Here is a 15,916-nt window from a genome sequence, read left to right on the forward strand (position 1 = left end):
AATGCATCTTTGCGGAATCTGATAACGACACGCTGAACAAAGGACGGAGCCTGACAAATACACACAACACACAACACGCACATATTATGAAAAATGACAACCATTGTATGTGATTTAAAAGACTTTAGTTAGATTTATCAGGGGTGATTTAGTTTGAAAGCACGCAACTCCTCGGTAATGTCATGTGTTGGACACGCATTTAACAGTCTTTCATATGTATCGCAGAAAGATTTTAGTTCCATCTGTGCGAGTTTGCTTTGAGCGTACTGCGCAGACATGTCAGTAAACATTTTGACATGGTCAGCATCCCACGAAGGACGACCTGTGTAAGGTGTATGTACAGCAACTTTCTGCTTTCTACCTACACGGCGTCGGGATACGGTTCGTTTCTTTAGAGGTAATACAGGGGCAAAAACGCTAGAAAAGTCTGCAAGAGCAGTATCTGCAGATTGCACAGTCTGGCACACAGGTATATTGAGGGGCTCTGTGGGTGACCACATACCCTCGGAGAGCTGTTCAATTTCTCTGTTTTCAGGCGTAACTTGGGGTATGGCGCTTGTGCTATTGGCGGGCCGAGTTATGCGGGGCCTAGCGTTCGGCGCTGCACGTTTCTCTCTTGAAACGTTCGTATATTTCTGATGTGAAATCTTGGGGCTTGGATTCCCGGGTTGTTTTGGTGCAGCGTAGCATTCATCACGATCCACAACACAGATGGGCGAGAGAGATGTTGTTCGCACCGCCGTATTAGCTCTTTGTGGTTGATTCTCTTCAGTGTCGTAATTACGCCGGTGCAAAACTCGTTGTTGAAGAGGCGACGTATCTAAAAGAAAAGATACAAGTGGCGGTTAGCCGCGAAACGGCGCAAAATTGGAAAAGCTAAACGGCGACGCATAGCTATGATCATACGTAATATTTGAAAAGTTAATGGGGACAGGTAGCCATGAAATCATTGTAACAATATTTACATAAACCTGTATAGAGCAGTCCAGATATATACTTACAAGTATGAAGCGGGAATTGTCCCACATCAGCTCCTGGTTTAACGGGAGGCGCAATGCTCAAACTCGCAGAGGCGGGAATATTCTCTTTTTCAAGCTGTATTTTCCGGGCAACTAGATTAGCGGGTGTAAGTAAAAATATAACGATTAGCGAACACAGAATTGATTTTCTACACAAAACTGCAGCGGTGAGAAGAATATATATATATATATATATATATATATATATATATATTCAAAAATGAATTTTCTGACAGTTAGCTAGCAGCTGTAAGTAAATATGAGTATTACACAAAAGTGAGAATCGACTGTATTTCAAGTGAACAGATACCTTTTCTATTCTTGAAACATCGGCGTAACGAGTTGCCGCGTCTTTTAGGCGCATCGGGTTTCGCTGAAGTTGCAGGGTTCTTGACATCTATGATCTCCACGTCTGAACCCAGCGTATCGCGTGGTTCGGGAACACACCAGTTTTCAGCCATAGCGTCAGATGTCTCCGTGTCAGTATCTGTATGAGAAATTGCGCGTAGTTCGTGTTTACATACAAAGGATTAAAGCAACTGATATAGTATAATATAGTTTTACGGTATAAACATATTTGCGGTGTAAATTAATATAGCAAGACTTATGCCGCTATATATTAATAATTCAGTATTATATTGATGGCTACCGCTATTATTTGTTTTATTAATTTAATCATATATTTATTATGCCATAATTTGTGTAATACAATAGTTAATAGATGCTATAGTTTTACGCCATAAACAGTATATATTAACATAGATAATATATATATATATATATATATTTAGCTTTCTTACATGTGATACATGAAAGATAAATATCTTTGTACCGTGTTACAATGACATTTTTCCCTATCTAAAAGCAAAAAGGTGCTCCTAATTACCCATGATGAGATGAAGAGCAGGCCCATTATCGGCTATCGGCGCCACGGCTTCAATGCGCGCATAATTCTGCGTTATGAAATTATTGCGCCAATCGGGCGACATACACGGCTCTTAAATAAGAAAGAATGCATGAATATATAATTAATATAATTTACTTATAATATAATGACACAATCAGAATGAGTCAATACTCTGTACATTATACGCGTATAATACCGAGTTAATACATGCATTAATTGCATGTATGACTGTGTTCTGGGTGTTAACAGAAGGCGTGTGATGTGGCGTAACTGGGTGTGTTTCTGGGTGTTAACACCTGAGTTGCTTTCTGACACTCAGGATAAATACAGCTGCCTGTCCCACTACAGTACAACAGACATCCACCAGAAGTCCGACTAGGATAAAAAGCAGAGCTATTCTAAATGTAAGTATATAAGACAGTTGTGTTATTATTCGCAAATGCATAATTATATTTAACTATGCATCTCTAAACCATAATTAAGGCTGTTATTTGTTTAATAAGTTAGTGTTATACTGGCAGCTAACTGCATATTTAGTAGCGATGTATAATATAGTTTTTTACTGTATAAGCAATATTTGTGGGACATAATTAATATAGAAAGGCTTATGGATGGGGCATAACAACCATTGTTATCTGACATGTGCGCGCAATTAGTCACGGGTGCCGTATAATGCTGTTTCCTGTAGGTGTGTTCACGGTGGGTGGTAATTTCTCTCTGAACAGTTGCGCTACTCTCTGAAAAGTAGGTGTTTACTGTTTTATTTGCGGTCTAATATTATCAATGCCTGTAAAGCATATTTTTGTAACGTAGTTTTAAACTGTATTTATTGGCGGCGCAGTTATAGATAAAACTTATCCCCTATTTATTTAAGATGGAAGCCCAATACCCTCGCGAGCAATGCAGCCCCCTTCTTGCAAGCACACAATTAGGTATTATACGCGTATAATGTACAGAGTATTGACTCATTCTGATTGTGTCATTATATTATAAGTAAATTATATTAATTATATATTCATGCATTCTTTCTTATTTAAGAGCCGTGTATGTCGCCCGATTGGCGCAATAATTTCATAACGCAGAATTATGCGCGCATTGAAGCCGTGGCGCCGATAGCCGATAATGGGCCTGCTCTTCATCTCATCATGGGTAATTAGGAGCACCTTTTTGCTTTTAGATAGGGAAAAATGTCATTGTAACACGGTACAAAGATATTTATCTTTCATGTATCACATGTAAGAAAGCTAAATATATATATATATATATATATTATCTATGTTAATATATACTGTTTATGGCGTAAAACTATAGCATCTATTAACTATTGTATTACACAAATTATGGCATAATAAATATATGATTAAATTAATAAAACAAATAATAGCGGTAGCCATCAATATAATACTGAATTATTAATATATAGCGGCATAAGTCTTGCTATATTAATTTACACCGCAAATATGTTTATACCGTAAAACTATATTATACTATATCAGTTGCTTTAATCCTTTGTATGTAAACACGAACTACGCGCAATTTCTCATACAGATACTGACACGGAGACATCTGACGCTATGGCTGAAAACTGGTGTGTTCCCGAACCACGCGATACGCTGGGTTCAGACGTGGAGATCATAGATGTCAAGAACCCTGCAACTTCAGCGAAACCCGATGCGCCTAAAAGACGCGGCAACTCGTTACGCCGATGTTTCAAGAATAGAAAAGGTATCTGTTCACTTGAAATACAGTCGATTCTCACTTTTGTGTAATACTCATATTTACTTACAGCTGCTAGCTAACTGTCAGAAAATTCATTTTTGAATATATATATATATATATATATATATATATATATATTCTTCTCACCGCTGCAGTTTTGTGTAGAAAATCAATTCTGTGTTCGCTAATCGTTATATTTTTACTTACACCCGCTAATCTAGTTGCCCGGAAAATACAGCTTGAAAAAGAGAATATTCCCGCCTCTGCGAGTTTGAGCATTGCGCCTCCCGTTAAACCAGGAGCTGATGTGGGACAATTCCCGCTTCATACTTGTAAGTATATATCTGGACTGCTCTATACAGGTTTATGTAAATATTGTTACAATGATTTCATGGCTACCTGTCCCCATTAACTTTTCAAATATTACGTATGATCATAGCTATGCGTCGCCGTTTAGCTTTTCCAATTTTGCGCCGTTTCGCGGCTAACCGCCACTTGTATCTTTTCTTTTAGATACGTCGCCTCTTCAACAACGAGTTTTGCACCGGCGTAATTACGACACTGAAGAGAATCAACCACAAAGAGCTAATACGGCGGTGCGAACAACATCTCTCTCGCCCATCTGTGTTGTGGATCGTGATGAATGCTACGCTGCACCAAAACAACCCGGGAATCCAAGCCCCAAGATTTCACATCAGAAATATACGAACGTTTCAAGAGAGAAACGTGCAGCGCCGAACGCTAGGCCCCGCATAACTCGGCCCGCCAATAGCACAAGCGCCATACCCCAAGTTACGCCTGAAAACAGAGAAATTGAACAGCTCTCCGAGGGTATGTGGTCACCCACAGAGCCCCTCAATATACCTGTGTGCCAGACTGTGCAATCTGCAGATACTGCTCTTGCAGACTTTTCTAGCGTTTTTGCCCCTGTATTACCTCTAAAGAAACGAACCGTATCCCGACGCCGTGTAGGTAGAAAGCAGAAAGTTGCTGTACATACACCTTACACAGGTCGTCCTTCGTGGGATGCTGACCATGTCAAAATGTTTACTGACATGTCTGCGCAGTACGCTCAAAGCAAACTCGCACAGATGGAACTAAAATCTTTCTGCGATACATATGAAAGACTGTTAAATGCGTGTCCAACACATGACATTACCGAGGAGTTGCGTGCTTTCAAACTAAATCACCCCTGATAAATCTAACTAAAGTCTTTTAAATCACATACAATGGTTGTCATTTTTCATAATATGTGCGTGTTGTGTGTTGTGTGTATTTGTCAGGCTCCGTCCTTTGTTCAGCGTGTCGTTATCAGATTCCGCAAAGATGCATTTGTCATCATTATGCTGTTAGCTAACTTAAAATTTGAGCTGTTGTTTTATTGTGAGAAATAATTACACTGTCATGTAAATACACGCCTAAGGTATACGCAGAATTATAGATAGCGTCGTCAGCTGGGAAATTAATTGAGAAACGAGTCCAGTGGTAACGCGCCGCGAGCTGCAGTAATTCAATATAAAATGACTATTTTCATCATGTGATAAAATAATGCAGAATTAAAGAAAGCTGGAATAATATATGTGGCTGTGTCAGCGCTAAAATAGAAAAATGTTAGTAATTCAATATAAAATGGCTATTTTCAGAATTTGACATTACCGCTTGCTATAGCGTTATTTTTATAAACATGTGTTATCCCCGAATCAAATTAACAATAGCAGACATGTTGTGTTATAAAAGCATAAATAAAACTGATAGAAATGCCCAAAGAGAAATGTTATCCCAGAATAATTAATATGATATTCTGCCATCTAGTGGCCGTGATGGGTAATTGGTTATGCTACACATTTCTCAAAGAAATGTCTTTGTAAGCCAACAACGAAATTTTACACAAAAAAACAAGAAAAACAGTAATACATGTGCAGCAGTAACTTAAAATGTGTTCCCAGAATCAAATTACCAATATCAAACATGTTGTGTTATAAATGCCTGAATAAAACTGATAGAAATACACAAAGAGTGCAGAAGTGTTATTTCTATAAAGATATATTGCCCGGTTTCTTATGTATGTCCAGTTATTTTCAACAAAACAAGGATAGAGTCAAATTATAGACAGCACATTCAAAGTGCATAAAGATAATAACATAAATAAGTCCTAAATGTCTATTTCTTGTGTGTGTGTGTGTGTGTGTGGGTTCTGTGTGTTTGTTGTGTGTGGTTCTGTGTTGTGTGCGTGTGTGTGTGTGTGTGTGTGTGTTTGTGCCTGTCTGACCGCGATTTTACACAAAAATATTAAAAGTCTGTATATGTTAGATGTCTTTGTATAAAAAGGAGTCAAATTATAGGCAGCACAGGCTCCTGTAAAATTAATAGTGTAAAATTAATATGTGCTAAAATAATGTAGAATTAATGAAAGCTGTAATAATATATGGGAATGTGTCACTTTTATATTCGTATAAAACACAACGCTTCTTACATGACAATCAAACAACAAAAAACAAATGAAATGTGTTATAAACCATGTGTAAAATAAATACACGACTAGGCTATATTTATAAACATGTGTTACCCCAGAATCAAGGCCACAATAACTTTTCTTTAAGCCGCTGACCCGCAGTTGGAACTAAAATCTTTCTGCGATACATATGAAAGACTGTTAAATGCGTGTGGGGCGAAGAAATATGTGTTACATGCGTAGTGAATTGCAAATATATTCTGAAGTGTATGGCATTTTGAGAAATGTGTGCGTGTTGTGTGCTGTGTGTATTTGTGTGTGTGTGTGTTTGTGCCTGTCTGACCGCGATTTTACACAAAAATATTAAAAGTCTGTATATGTTAGATGTCTTTGTATAAAAAGGAGTCAAATTATAGGCAGCACAGGCTCCTGTAAAATTAATAGTGTAAAATTAATATGTGCTAAAATAATGTAGAATTAATGAAAGCTGTAATAATATATGGGAATGTGTCACTTTTATATTCGTATAAAACACAACGCTTCTTACATGACAATCAAACAACAAAAACAAATGAAATGTGTTATAAACCATGTGTAAAATAAATACACGACTAGGTTATATTTATAAACATGTGTTACCCCAGAATCAAGGCCACAATAACTTTTCTTTAAGCCGCTGACCCGCAGTTGGAACTAAAATCTTTCTGCGATACATATGAAAGACTGTTAAATGCGTGTGGGGCGAAGAAATATGTGTTACATGCGTAGTGAATTGCAAATATATTCTGAAGTGTATGGCATTTTGAGAAATGTGTGCGTGTTGTGTGCTGTGTGTATTTGTGTGTGTGTGTGAGTTCTGTATGTGTTGTGTGTTCTTTACAGAACCATAAACTTATAATAGCACAATGTTGATGCCGACAGCCGCGCACAGATGTATTTTTGCATTATTTCACAGTGACTGATGAGTACCGGATGCATGGTTGGTTGAGAAGTGCCCGTGGGTGCAGAAGTGTTTGTGGTCCGCATATTAATAAAGTACAAAAAATCCCTGACCTATGTGGTCAGCATATTAATAAAGTGCAAAAACATGATAACATAAGTCCTAAATGACTAATAACCGCATATTAATAAAGTGCAAAAACATGATAACATAAGTCCTAAATGCCTAATAATCGCATATTAATCATAAATAAGTTCTAAATGTCTATTTCTTGTGTGGTATGTTAATAAAGTGCAAAAATCACTGACCTATGTGGACCGCATATTAATAAAGTGCAAAAATCCTTGACCTATGTGGTCAGCATATTAATAAAGTGCAAAAACATGATAACATAAGTCCTAAATGCCTAATAATCGCATATTAATCATAAATAAGTTCTAAATGTCTATTTCTTGTGTGTTGTATGTTAATAAAGTGCAAAAATCACTGACCTATGTGGCCTGCATATTAATAAAGTGCAAAAATCACTGACCTATGTGGTCAGCATATTAATAAAGTGCAAAAACATGATAACATAAGTCCTAAATGACTTTTATTCGTATAAAACACGACGCTTCTTACTTGTGTTGTAACATTGGGTCATATTATAACTTGTGTTGTGACATTGGTGCATATCTCTTCTGTGTATATAAGGCAGCCACAAGGATAAAACCTGCTACAATGTGAATAAACACAACTTGCAATGGCCTCAGTAGATAACAAATAACTTTGCAGATGCCATCTTCAGGACACAAAAAAGAGAAAGCAAATATCAATTCAGGTACAATACAAGTACAAATGTGTTATAAAACAAAGTTCTGCTTCACAAAGATCACCAAACAGCATGAGTTTGTACAAAAATATCTGACCCTCAGATAACACAGCTGTTTTCTGAGAAAGCTAATACAAAAAACAAATAACCTCAGATGCCATCTTCAGGACACAATAACTTTTCTGTTTGTGAGAATAAACATTTATGGGGTACGCAAATACAACAACAATTGCTTGACCTAGGTGCTATAAGCCTCTGACCCACAGTTAACCTAATTTAGGTAATGTTTACCATTTAGTTAGTGTTTGAGAATACTTTTCACATAACAGGCTGTAGGATTGCATACAGAAACATCAGCCCTATTCACTATATGGATACACTGTGAATAAAACAAAAGCTTACAGAATCAAACTCGGGGCTACGTATAAAATCTATTATAAAACAAATGAAAAAGGTGTTATAAACCACGTGTAAAATAAATACACGACTAGGCTATAATTATAAACATGTGTTATTCCACAAAATACGGGAATAATATCAAAACTACAACAAATTAAACTATATTAAACTATATCAAAAGGGGGAATCAAACAAGGAGGGACAGCTGGATACCAGCCGTCAGACAAGGGGAGGGGAGGGGTTACACATTTTGATACACTTTGATAGGGGCGGGGCACCTGTCAGATTGAGTTTGACGAGACATGGCTATTATACACTACTCCCATTAACTACTGGTGAAGACACTATAGGTTTTCTCTGCAGTTCACTTTTCAGCTTTGCTGTATAGACTAGGACAAATTCAGCAGAGTCATCTCATTATTTTATTACTGTATTTATATATTTGGTATTCTATCAACATATAAAATTATTTAACCCGTACAATAAAATTTGTAAAGAAAAAACAAATATTGAAACGTCAGAATTGCAGTTTTTCATTCACCCCTATGATGTGTTCGCATGGTGCTGATGAAGGTATCTGTCGTTGCCACGATGACCATGGCTTTACTGGATCAGTGATTTCCCCTGAATACTGTAATACTGTCTTGTCTAATATTGCAATCTAAAGAACAAGCGATCAATGGTTTAAGTTCCTAAAGGGCAAATAAAAAATAAAGTAGAAAGTAAAAAAAAGTTTTAAAAAATATTAAAATGAAAAACATAAAGATTCAAATCATTCCGCTTTCTCCAAGTTAAAAGTAAAGAACTTAAGACAATAAAAAAATAAACATATTTGGCATTACAGTATCCATAAATGTCTGATCTATGAAAAAATCTAAATGTTTAACCCACTGAATAAACATTGCAAAGAAAATATAATGTGAAAGGCAAAATTGACAGATTTTGGTAGCACAAAAAATGCAATAAAAGTTATTGAAATGTCATATTTACCCCAAAATTCTATAAGTAAAAAGGGAAAAATAGCAGACCGTCATACGGTTCTATTGACAGAGAAAAATAAAAAGTTGTAGGTCTTAAAAAATAGGGACACAAGCCAAATATTTTTCTGAATTAATTTAAGTAGTAAAAATACAAGTTTGTAATCATACTAATCTGGATAATTATGTTATTAGTTGGTAATTTGTGCGACACAACGAACGCCATGAAAAATGAAGCCCAAAAGAAAATGTCGGCATTATGATCCTTTTACCATTTTACCAAAACTGGAAAATGTTCCCCATTTTTCAGTACTTTATATGGTAAACTAAATGGTGTCACTCAAAACTGCAACTCGTTCTGCAAAAAAAACAAGCCCTTATACTGCTGTGTCCATGAAGACATAAAAAAATAAGTTATGGCTATTGGAAAAAAAATAGAAGCGCAAAGACAAAAAAATGGTCTGAATCATTAAAAGGGTTGTCCGAGAACTGTGATATTGATGGCTTATCCTTAGGGTAGGTGATCAATGTCTGATTGGTGGGGGTGCGACACCCGGCACCCCGGCCGATCAGCTGTTCCTGCTGTGGGTTGTAGCCGAAACTGCTCTGTTGCAGAGCTGTACAGCAAAGCTCCGTCGACTTCATAGTGGCTGCGGCTGGGTGCTGCACATCCGGGGCCTATTTAAATCAATAGCGGCTGGATGTGCAGCACCTGGCCACGGTTGGTATTCCTTCGACGGAGCTTGGCTGTTCAGCTCCTCAACTGAGCAGTTTTGGAAACAGCTGATCGGTGGGGCTGCCGGGTGTCGCACCACAACTGATATATTCTAAGGATATGCCATCAATATTAAAGTCCTGGACAAAAGTAAAATAAACCTGTCAGCAGGATTGTGCTCAGTAAACTACAGACACTGTCAGACTGGCGCTGTTATACTGATTACAATGATACCTGGGTTGATGAAATCTGTCTTGTGGTTGTTGTTTAATCTGCAGTACAAAATTTTTTTTAAAAATTATCTTAATCAAAATGGCACCAACCGCCGCACCTGCACAGTAGCGTGTATTGCGTTCTGATAGATGCCACTGCACAGGTGCTGTCGGCGTCATCTTGATGGAACCTAATTTTTTTTCTCTAGCAAAATGGCACCTTTGCAGTAAAATCTATCAGTACGCAATAGATTCTGGCATCATTTTGATTAAGATGATTTTTTTTTTCTTTTTTACAACCAAACAAAATGCGTAAGTAAAATGAATATATGCATACTACTCATCATATCATACTACTGCGCAGGTATCGCCTGTGCCTCCTGTGTGAGGAATTTTATTTTTTTATTTTTTTTGCAAACAATAATATATTCAGTATGTAAAACAGGGGGCCGGTCACTGAGGGATCAATGACAGGTCATAATCCATCAGTATGAATATCTAAGCAGAGCACCACATAAAGCCCCGCCCACAGCCCCTCCTATAGCCCCTCCCACAGCCCCGCCCACATGCCACCTCGGAGCACGAAAATCTTGTTAACTGAAAGATTAGACGACAACCACAAAACGGATTTCATCAACCAAGGTATCATTGTTATCTGTATAATGGTGCCAACCTTACACTGTCTGTAGTTTACCGAGCACAATCCTGCTGACAGGTTCACTTTAAGTGGTTAAATGGTTTCTCACCTTTGGACATTCCCTAGAAGAGCCCCATAACAATATTATGATCACAAAAGTGTCCCACAGCTGTGATCCCCAGCAAATCAGCAGCGATCTGTGGGGAAACCTGGTAGTAAGTGTACAATTTCCCTGTAGCGCCTCCACAGGAGAAATGAAGCATTACACAGTGCCCATTCATATCATTAAATTGTCTGAGTAATGGACAGGTCCTCCGGGAGAGAGACACTTCTATAATGTCTCTCCCCTCTTGCCGACAGGTATAAGAAAGTTTTCTAAACTGGACTAATTTTGATGAAAAAAAAAATTCCATACCGAATTATTGGTGTTTGATAATTCTAGAAAAAAACAAGTCACCACCAAACCACCTGGGAGTGACCTCAGTAAGCTCCCGCAATGTGATCCATCATCCATCTAGTGCGTAATAACAACTTGTTCTACCTAATTGACTGTGGTTAATGGCTTTCTATAAGGAAATGTTACCAGGAGGCAGATCCGTGGATGTCAGATGGATGCATACCAGAGGAAACATGGATGGTTCAGAGCCAGGAGATAATGGAGCTCAGACTCCATCTCTCCACAAAATAAATACTTCTCACTTACATCTTCACTCCTCTAGAGGAGGAGGATTATACACGATGGGGGAATTCCTCTCACAATTCATAAATCATCACTTCTAGGACAGTGCCAGCAACCTGGGAAGAATGGAGACTATCGATACGGCGCCAAAAGTGTCCAATTCTAAAAAAGTTTATAGAAAAAAGGTGTTACTGTTGTGGTACTGTTGCTCTTCATCCTGGTGAAGGGGCCGCTTCGGTCCTGTAACATTTAGTGTCCCTAATCCTCCGTCCTTCCCTGAAGTGCCAGTAAACAGCCATTTATTTTATGTGTCATAATTAATTATACGTCTTCTGTGCACTCACTATCTATCAATATGTGTTTTTATATGGCTGTTTCTGGTCCAGTGACATAGCATGGAGGGAGGAGGTGGGTCACATGGACGCCAACTTCTATGGGGACGCAATATTTTCAGCACCCACCTCACTGTCAAATGATTCAAGAGGATCCAAAATGCAATGAGTACTACGGCAAATGCCACTTCTTGGAGAAGCAAATTGGCAGAGTGAGTGCTGGCCCAATGGTCAAAAAGCAGAATTAGTAACCAACATGCTTTATCATCTAAGTCACGGCTGCTGATTCCTATGCAGATCATGTATCTATCTCTCTATTACCTTTCTATCTATCTCCTATCTATCTGTCTATCTATCCGCCTATCGGTCTATCATCTATCCTATTTATTTATCTATCTATCTATCTATGTATCTATCATCTATCTACCTATCTGTCACAAATTTATTGTGACAGAGAGAAGCCAGAAGACCGCAGCATCTGATTTCTCCTACTCCTGCACTGATTAGAAGCACTTCACCTTCATATTAAACGATGCAGGTTTTCCTGGAAGCTTTCCTGCATTAAGGCTCTCAGCTGTTCACTGTTAGCCACTCCCATCTCCTATATAATCTGGACCCTGACTAGCACTCATTGTCAGAGTAGCTTATGCTGCATGGCTGGAGGTTGTTGGTGGTTGTTATTTCTTTGAGAAGGCGTTTAGTGGATTTATCTGTGACTATTGCTAGGTTTTTAAGTGTGTGATAATTCTTTCTTCTCCTACTTTGGTTTAACCCCATCTCCACTCCCCACTGCATTCCTGTGTTATGTGTGTTCTGAGGCAGTGACCCGTGTCACAGGTAGGGGTCTCTTTTTGTGTGTGTTTTCCCCAGGTTGTGCATGGAGGCATATGAAGGCCATAGGTGTGCATGGCAGTCACGGGCGTAGCAGTGACTGCAATGCAGACAAGAAATGATAGAAATAAGTAGTCTTGGACATGCTAGTGTCCAAGACAGATTTAAGGAAAACCTGCTCTCGGTTTGTGTTTTGAAACTGACTGCAGTATGTTAGTGGTGCAGTCCATTTCATTTCTGGTCCGGATTTTCCATGTGGCTGAAGGCCACAGTTCTCTGTGTTAAAAGTCCTGCAGGAAAGGGTATGGGTGTGTCAGTGTCAAGTGTAACATCAGTGTCATTCTGGTGTGTGCTGTTGTGCAGAGCAGAGGCCTGCAGAGCGCTGGCTGTGTGTGTCAAGCAGCACAGGCCAGCAGAGTCAGCAGCCAGGGCAGCTGAATAGCCTGGCATCGGCAGCGTACACAGCGATGCAAGTCGTCCACGGTAACTGGTCTCGGATGTGGATGTCCTGTGCCTGAAGGTGAACCGGAGGTGGATGTCCTGTGCCCAAAGGAAGGACTGGCGTGTGTAACGACTGCAAACGGGAGGATATGATGGACTGTGTACGGCTGTGTGAGTAAAGGGACTGTGATACAGAGGTACAGGATACGCACGGGCAGGCTCGGACTGGCCCATAGGGTAACAGGGGAATTCCTCGGTGGGCTCCTGTTCAGATCTGGGCTCCCAACCCCACTATATGGGCATTATTTGGCATAATTCAATTGATTCACTATGTACATAAAAAGCAGCATATCATCTTTCATTAACCAAACTACCCAGTTTATTATTATATAGAGATATAAATAAATTTGTGAACGAGGGTAGTGTAATATTTGTATGCTGGCGAAAAGTGGGCCCGCACAGTCAATGTTACTTCCCCACGGAAACTGGACACAGGGAGGTCCGGCGTGTTTAGGGACTGTGATTTGAAGCCGTGTACTATGTAGTGCTCTGAATTAACTAAGATGCACTTGTGTGAAATTTACTTTTATGAGTGAAGTAACACATTAACCCCTTAAGCCCCGAGGGTGGTTTGCACGTTAATGACCGGGCCAATTTTTACAATTCTGACCACTGTCCCTTTATGAGGTTATAACTCTGGAACGCTTTAACGGATCCCGGTGATTCTGACATTATTTTCTCGTGACATATTGTACTTCATGGTAGTGGTAAAATTTATTCGATATAACTTGCGTTTATTTGTGAAAAAAACGGAAATTTGGCGAAAATTTCGCAATTTTCCAACTTTAAAGTTTTATGCCCTTAAATCACAGAGATATGTCATGCAAAATACTTAATAAGTAACATTTCCCACATGTCTACTTTACATCAGCACAATTTTGGAACCAAAATTTTTTTTTGTTAGGGAGTTATAAGGGTTAAAAGTTGACCAGCAATTTCTCATTTTTACAACACCATTTTTTTTTTAGGGACCACATCACATTTGAAGTCATTTTGATGGGTCTATATGATAGAAAATAACCAAGTGTGACACCATTCTAAAAACTGCACCCCTCAAGGTGCTCAAAACCACATTCAAAAAGTTTATTAACCCTTCAGGGGTTTCACAGGAATTTTTGGAATGTTTAAATAAAAATGAATATTTAACTTTTTTTCACACAAAATTTATTTCAGTTCCAATTTGTTTTATTTTACCAAGGGTAACAGGATAAAATGGATGCCAAACATTGTTGTACAACCTGTCCTGAGTACGCTGATACCCCATATGTGGGGGTAAACCACTGTTTGGGCGCATGGCAGAGCTCGGAAGGAAAGGAGCGCCATTTGACTTTTCAATGCAAAATTGACAGGAATTCAGATGGGACGCCATGTTGCGTTTGGAGAGTCCCTCATGTGCCTAAACATTGAAACCCCCCACAAGTGACACCATTTTGGAAAGTAGACCCCCTAAGGAACTTATCTAGATGTGTGGTGACCACTTTTACCCACCAATTGCTTCGCAGAAGTTTATAATGCAGAGCCGTAAAAATAAAAAAGTCATATTTTTTCACAAAAATGATATTTTCGCCCCCAATTTTTTATTTTCCCAAGAGTAAGAGAAGAAATTGGACCTCAAAAATTGTTGTCCAATTTGTCCTGAGTACGCTGATACCCCATATATGGGTGTAAACCATTGTTTGGGCGTATGGCAGAGCTCGGAAGGGAAGGAGCGCCATTTTACTTTTCAATGCAAAATTGACTGGAATTAAGATGGGACGCCATGTTGGTTTGGAGAGCCCCTGATGTGCCTAAACATTAAAACCCCCCACAAGTGACACCATTTTGGAAACTAGACCCCCTAAGGAACTTATCTAGATGTGTTTTGAGAGCTTTGAACCCCCAAGTATTTCACTACAGTTTATAACGCAGAGCCGTGAAAATAATTTTTCTCTTTTTTGCAAAAATTATTTTTTAGCCCCCAGTTTTGTATTTTCACAAGGGTAACAGAATAAATTGGACCCCATAAGTTGTTGTCCAATTTGTCCTGAGTACGCTGATACCCAATATGTGGGGGGGAACCACTGTTTGGGCGCATGGCAGAGCTCGGAAGGGAAGGAGCGCCATTTGGAATGCAGACTTAGATGGATTGGTCTGCAGGCGTCACGTTGCATTTGCAGAGCCCCTGATGTACCCAAACAGTACAACCCCCCCACAAGTGACCTCATATTGGAAACTAGACCTCCCACGGAACTTATCTAGATGTGTTGTGAAAACTTTGAACCCCCAAGTGTTTCACTACAGTTTACAACGCCGAGCCGTGAAAATAAAAAATCCTTTTTTTTTCCCACAAAAATGATTTTTAGCCCCCCAAATTTTTATTTTCCCAAGGATAACAAGAGAACTTGGACCCAAAAAGTTGTTGTCCAATTTGTCTCGAGTACGCTGATACCCCATATGTTGGGGTAAACCCCTGTTTGGGCGCACGGGAGAGCTCGGAAGTGAAGGACCACTGTTTTACTTTTTCAATGCAGAATTGGCTGGAATTGAGATCGGACACCATGTCGCGTTTGGAGAGCCCCTGATGTGCCTGAACAGTGGAAACCCCCCAATTCTACCTGAAACCCTAATCCAAATGCTCCCCTAACCCTAATCCCAACTGTAACCCTAACCACACACCTAACCCTGACACACCCCTAATTCTAATCCCAACCCTAATCCCAACCGTAAATGTAATCCAAACCCTAACCCTAATGGGAAAATCGAAATAAATACATTTTTTTAAATTTTATTATTTTTCCCTAAGGCT

General features: G+C 39.0%; 2 protein-coding genes across 2 annotated transcripts in view; both read left to right on the top strand.

Moving 5' to 3' along the window:
- The window catches only part of EVA1C (eva-1 homolog C), a 112,426-nt gene that overhangs the window by 17,109 nt on the left and 79,401 nt on the right, over positions 1–15,916 (top strand). The gene's annotated exons all lie outside the window — the stretch shown is intronic.
- On the top strand, positions 2,250–5,534 carry LOC138671911 (uncharacterized). Its single transcript, XM_069760036.1, has 6 exons — positions 2,250–2,330; positions 2,801–2,858; positions 2,965–3,075; positions 3,475–3,651; positions 3,867–3,977; positions 4,159–5,534. The coding sequence occupies exons 2-6, from the start codon at positions 2,801–2,803 to the stop codon at positions 4,839–4,841; spliced, it is 1,140 nt and encodes a 379-aa protein (XP_069616137.1). The 5' UTR covers positions 2,250–2,330; the 3' UTR covers positions 4,842–5,534.

Source organism: Ranitomeya imitator, chromosome 3 (assembly GCF_032444005.1).
Source record: "Ranitomeya imitator isolate aRanImi1 chromosome 3, aRanImi1.pri, whole genome shotgun sequence".
Lineage (NCBI taxonomy): Eukaryota > Metazoa > Chordata > Amphibia > Anura > Dendrobatidae > Ranitomeya > Ranitomeya imitator.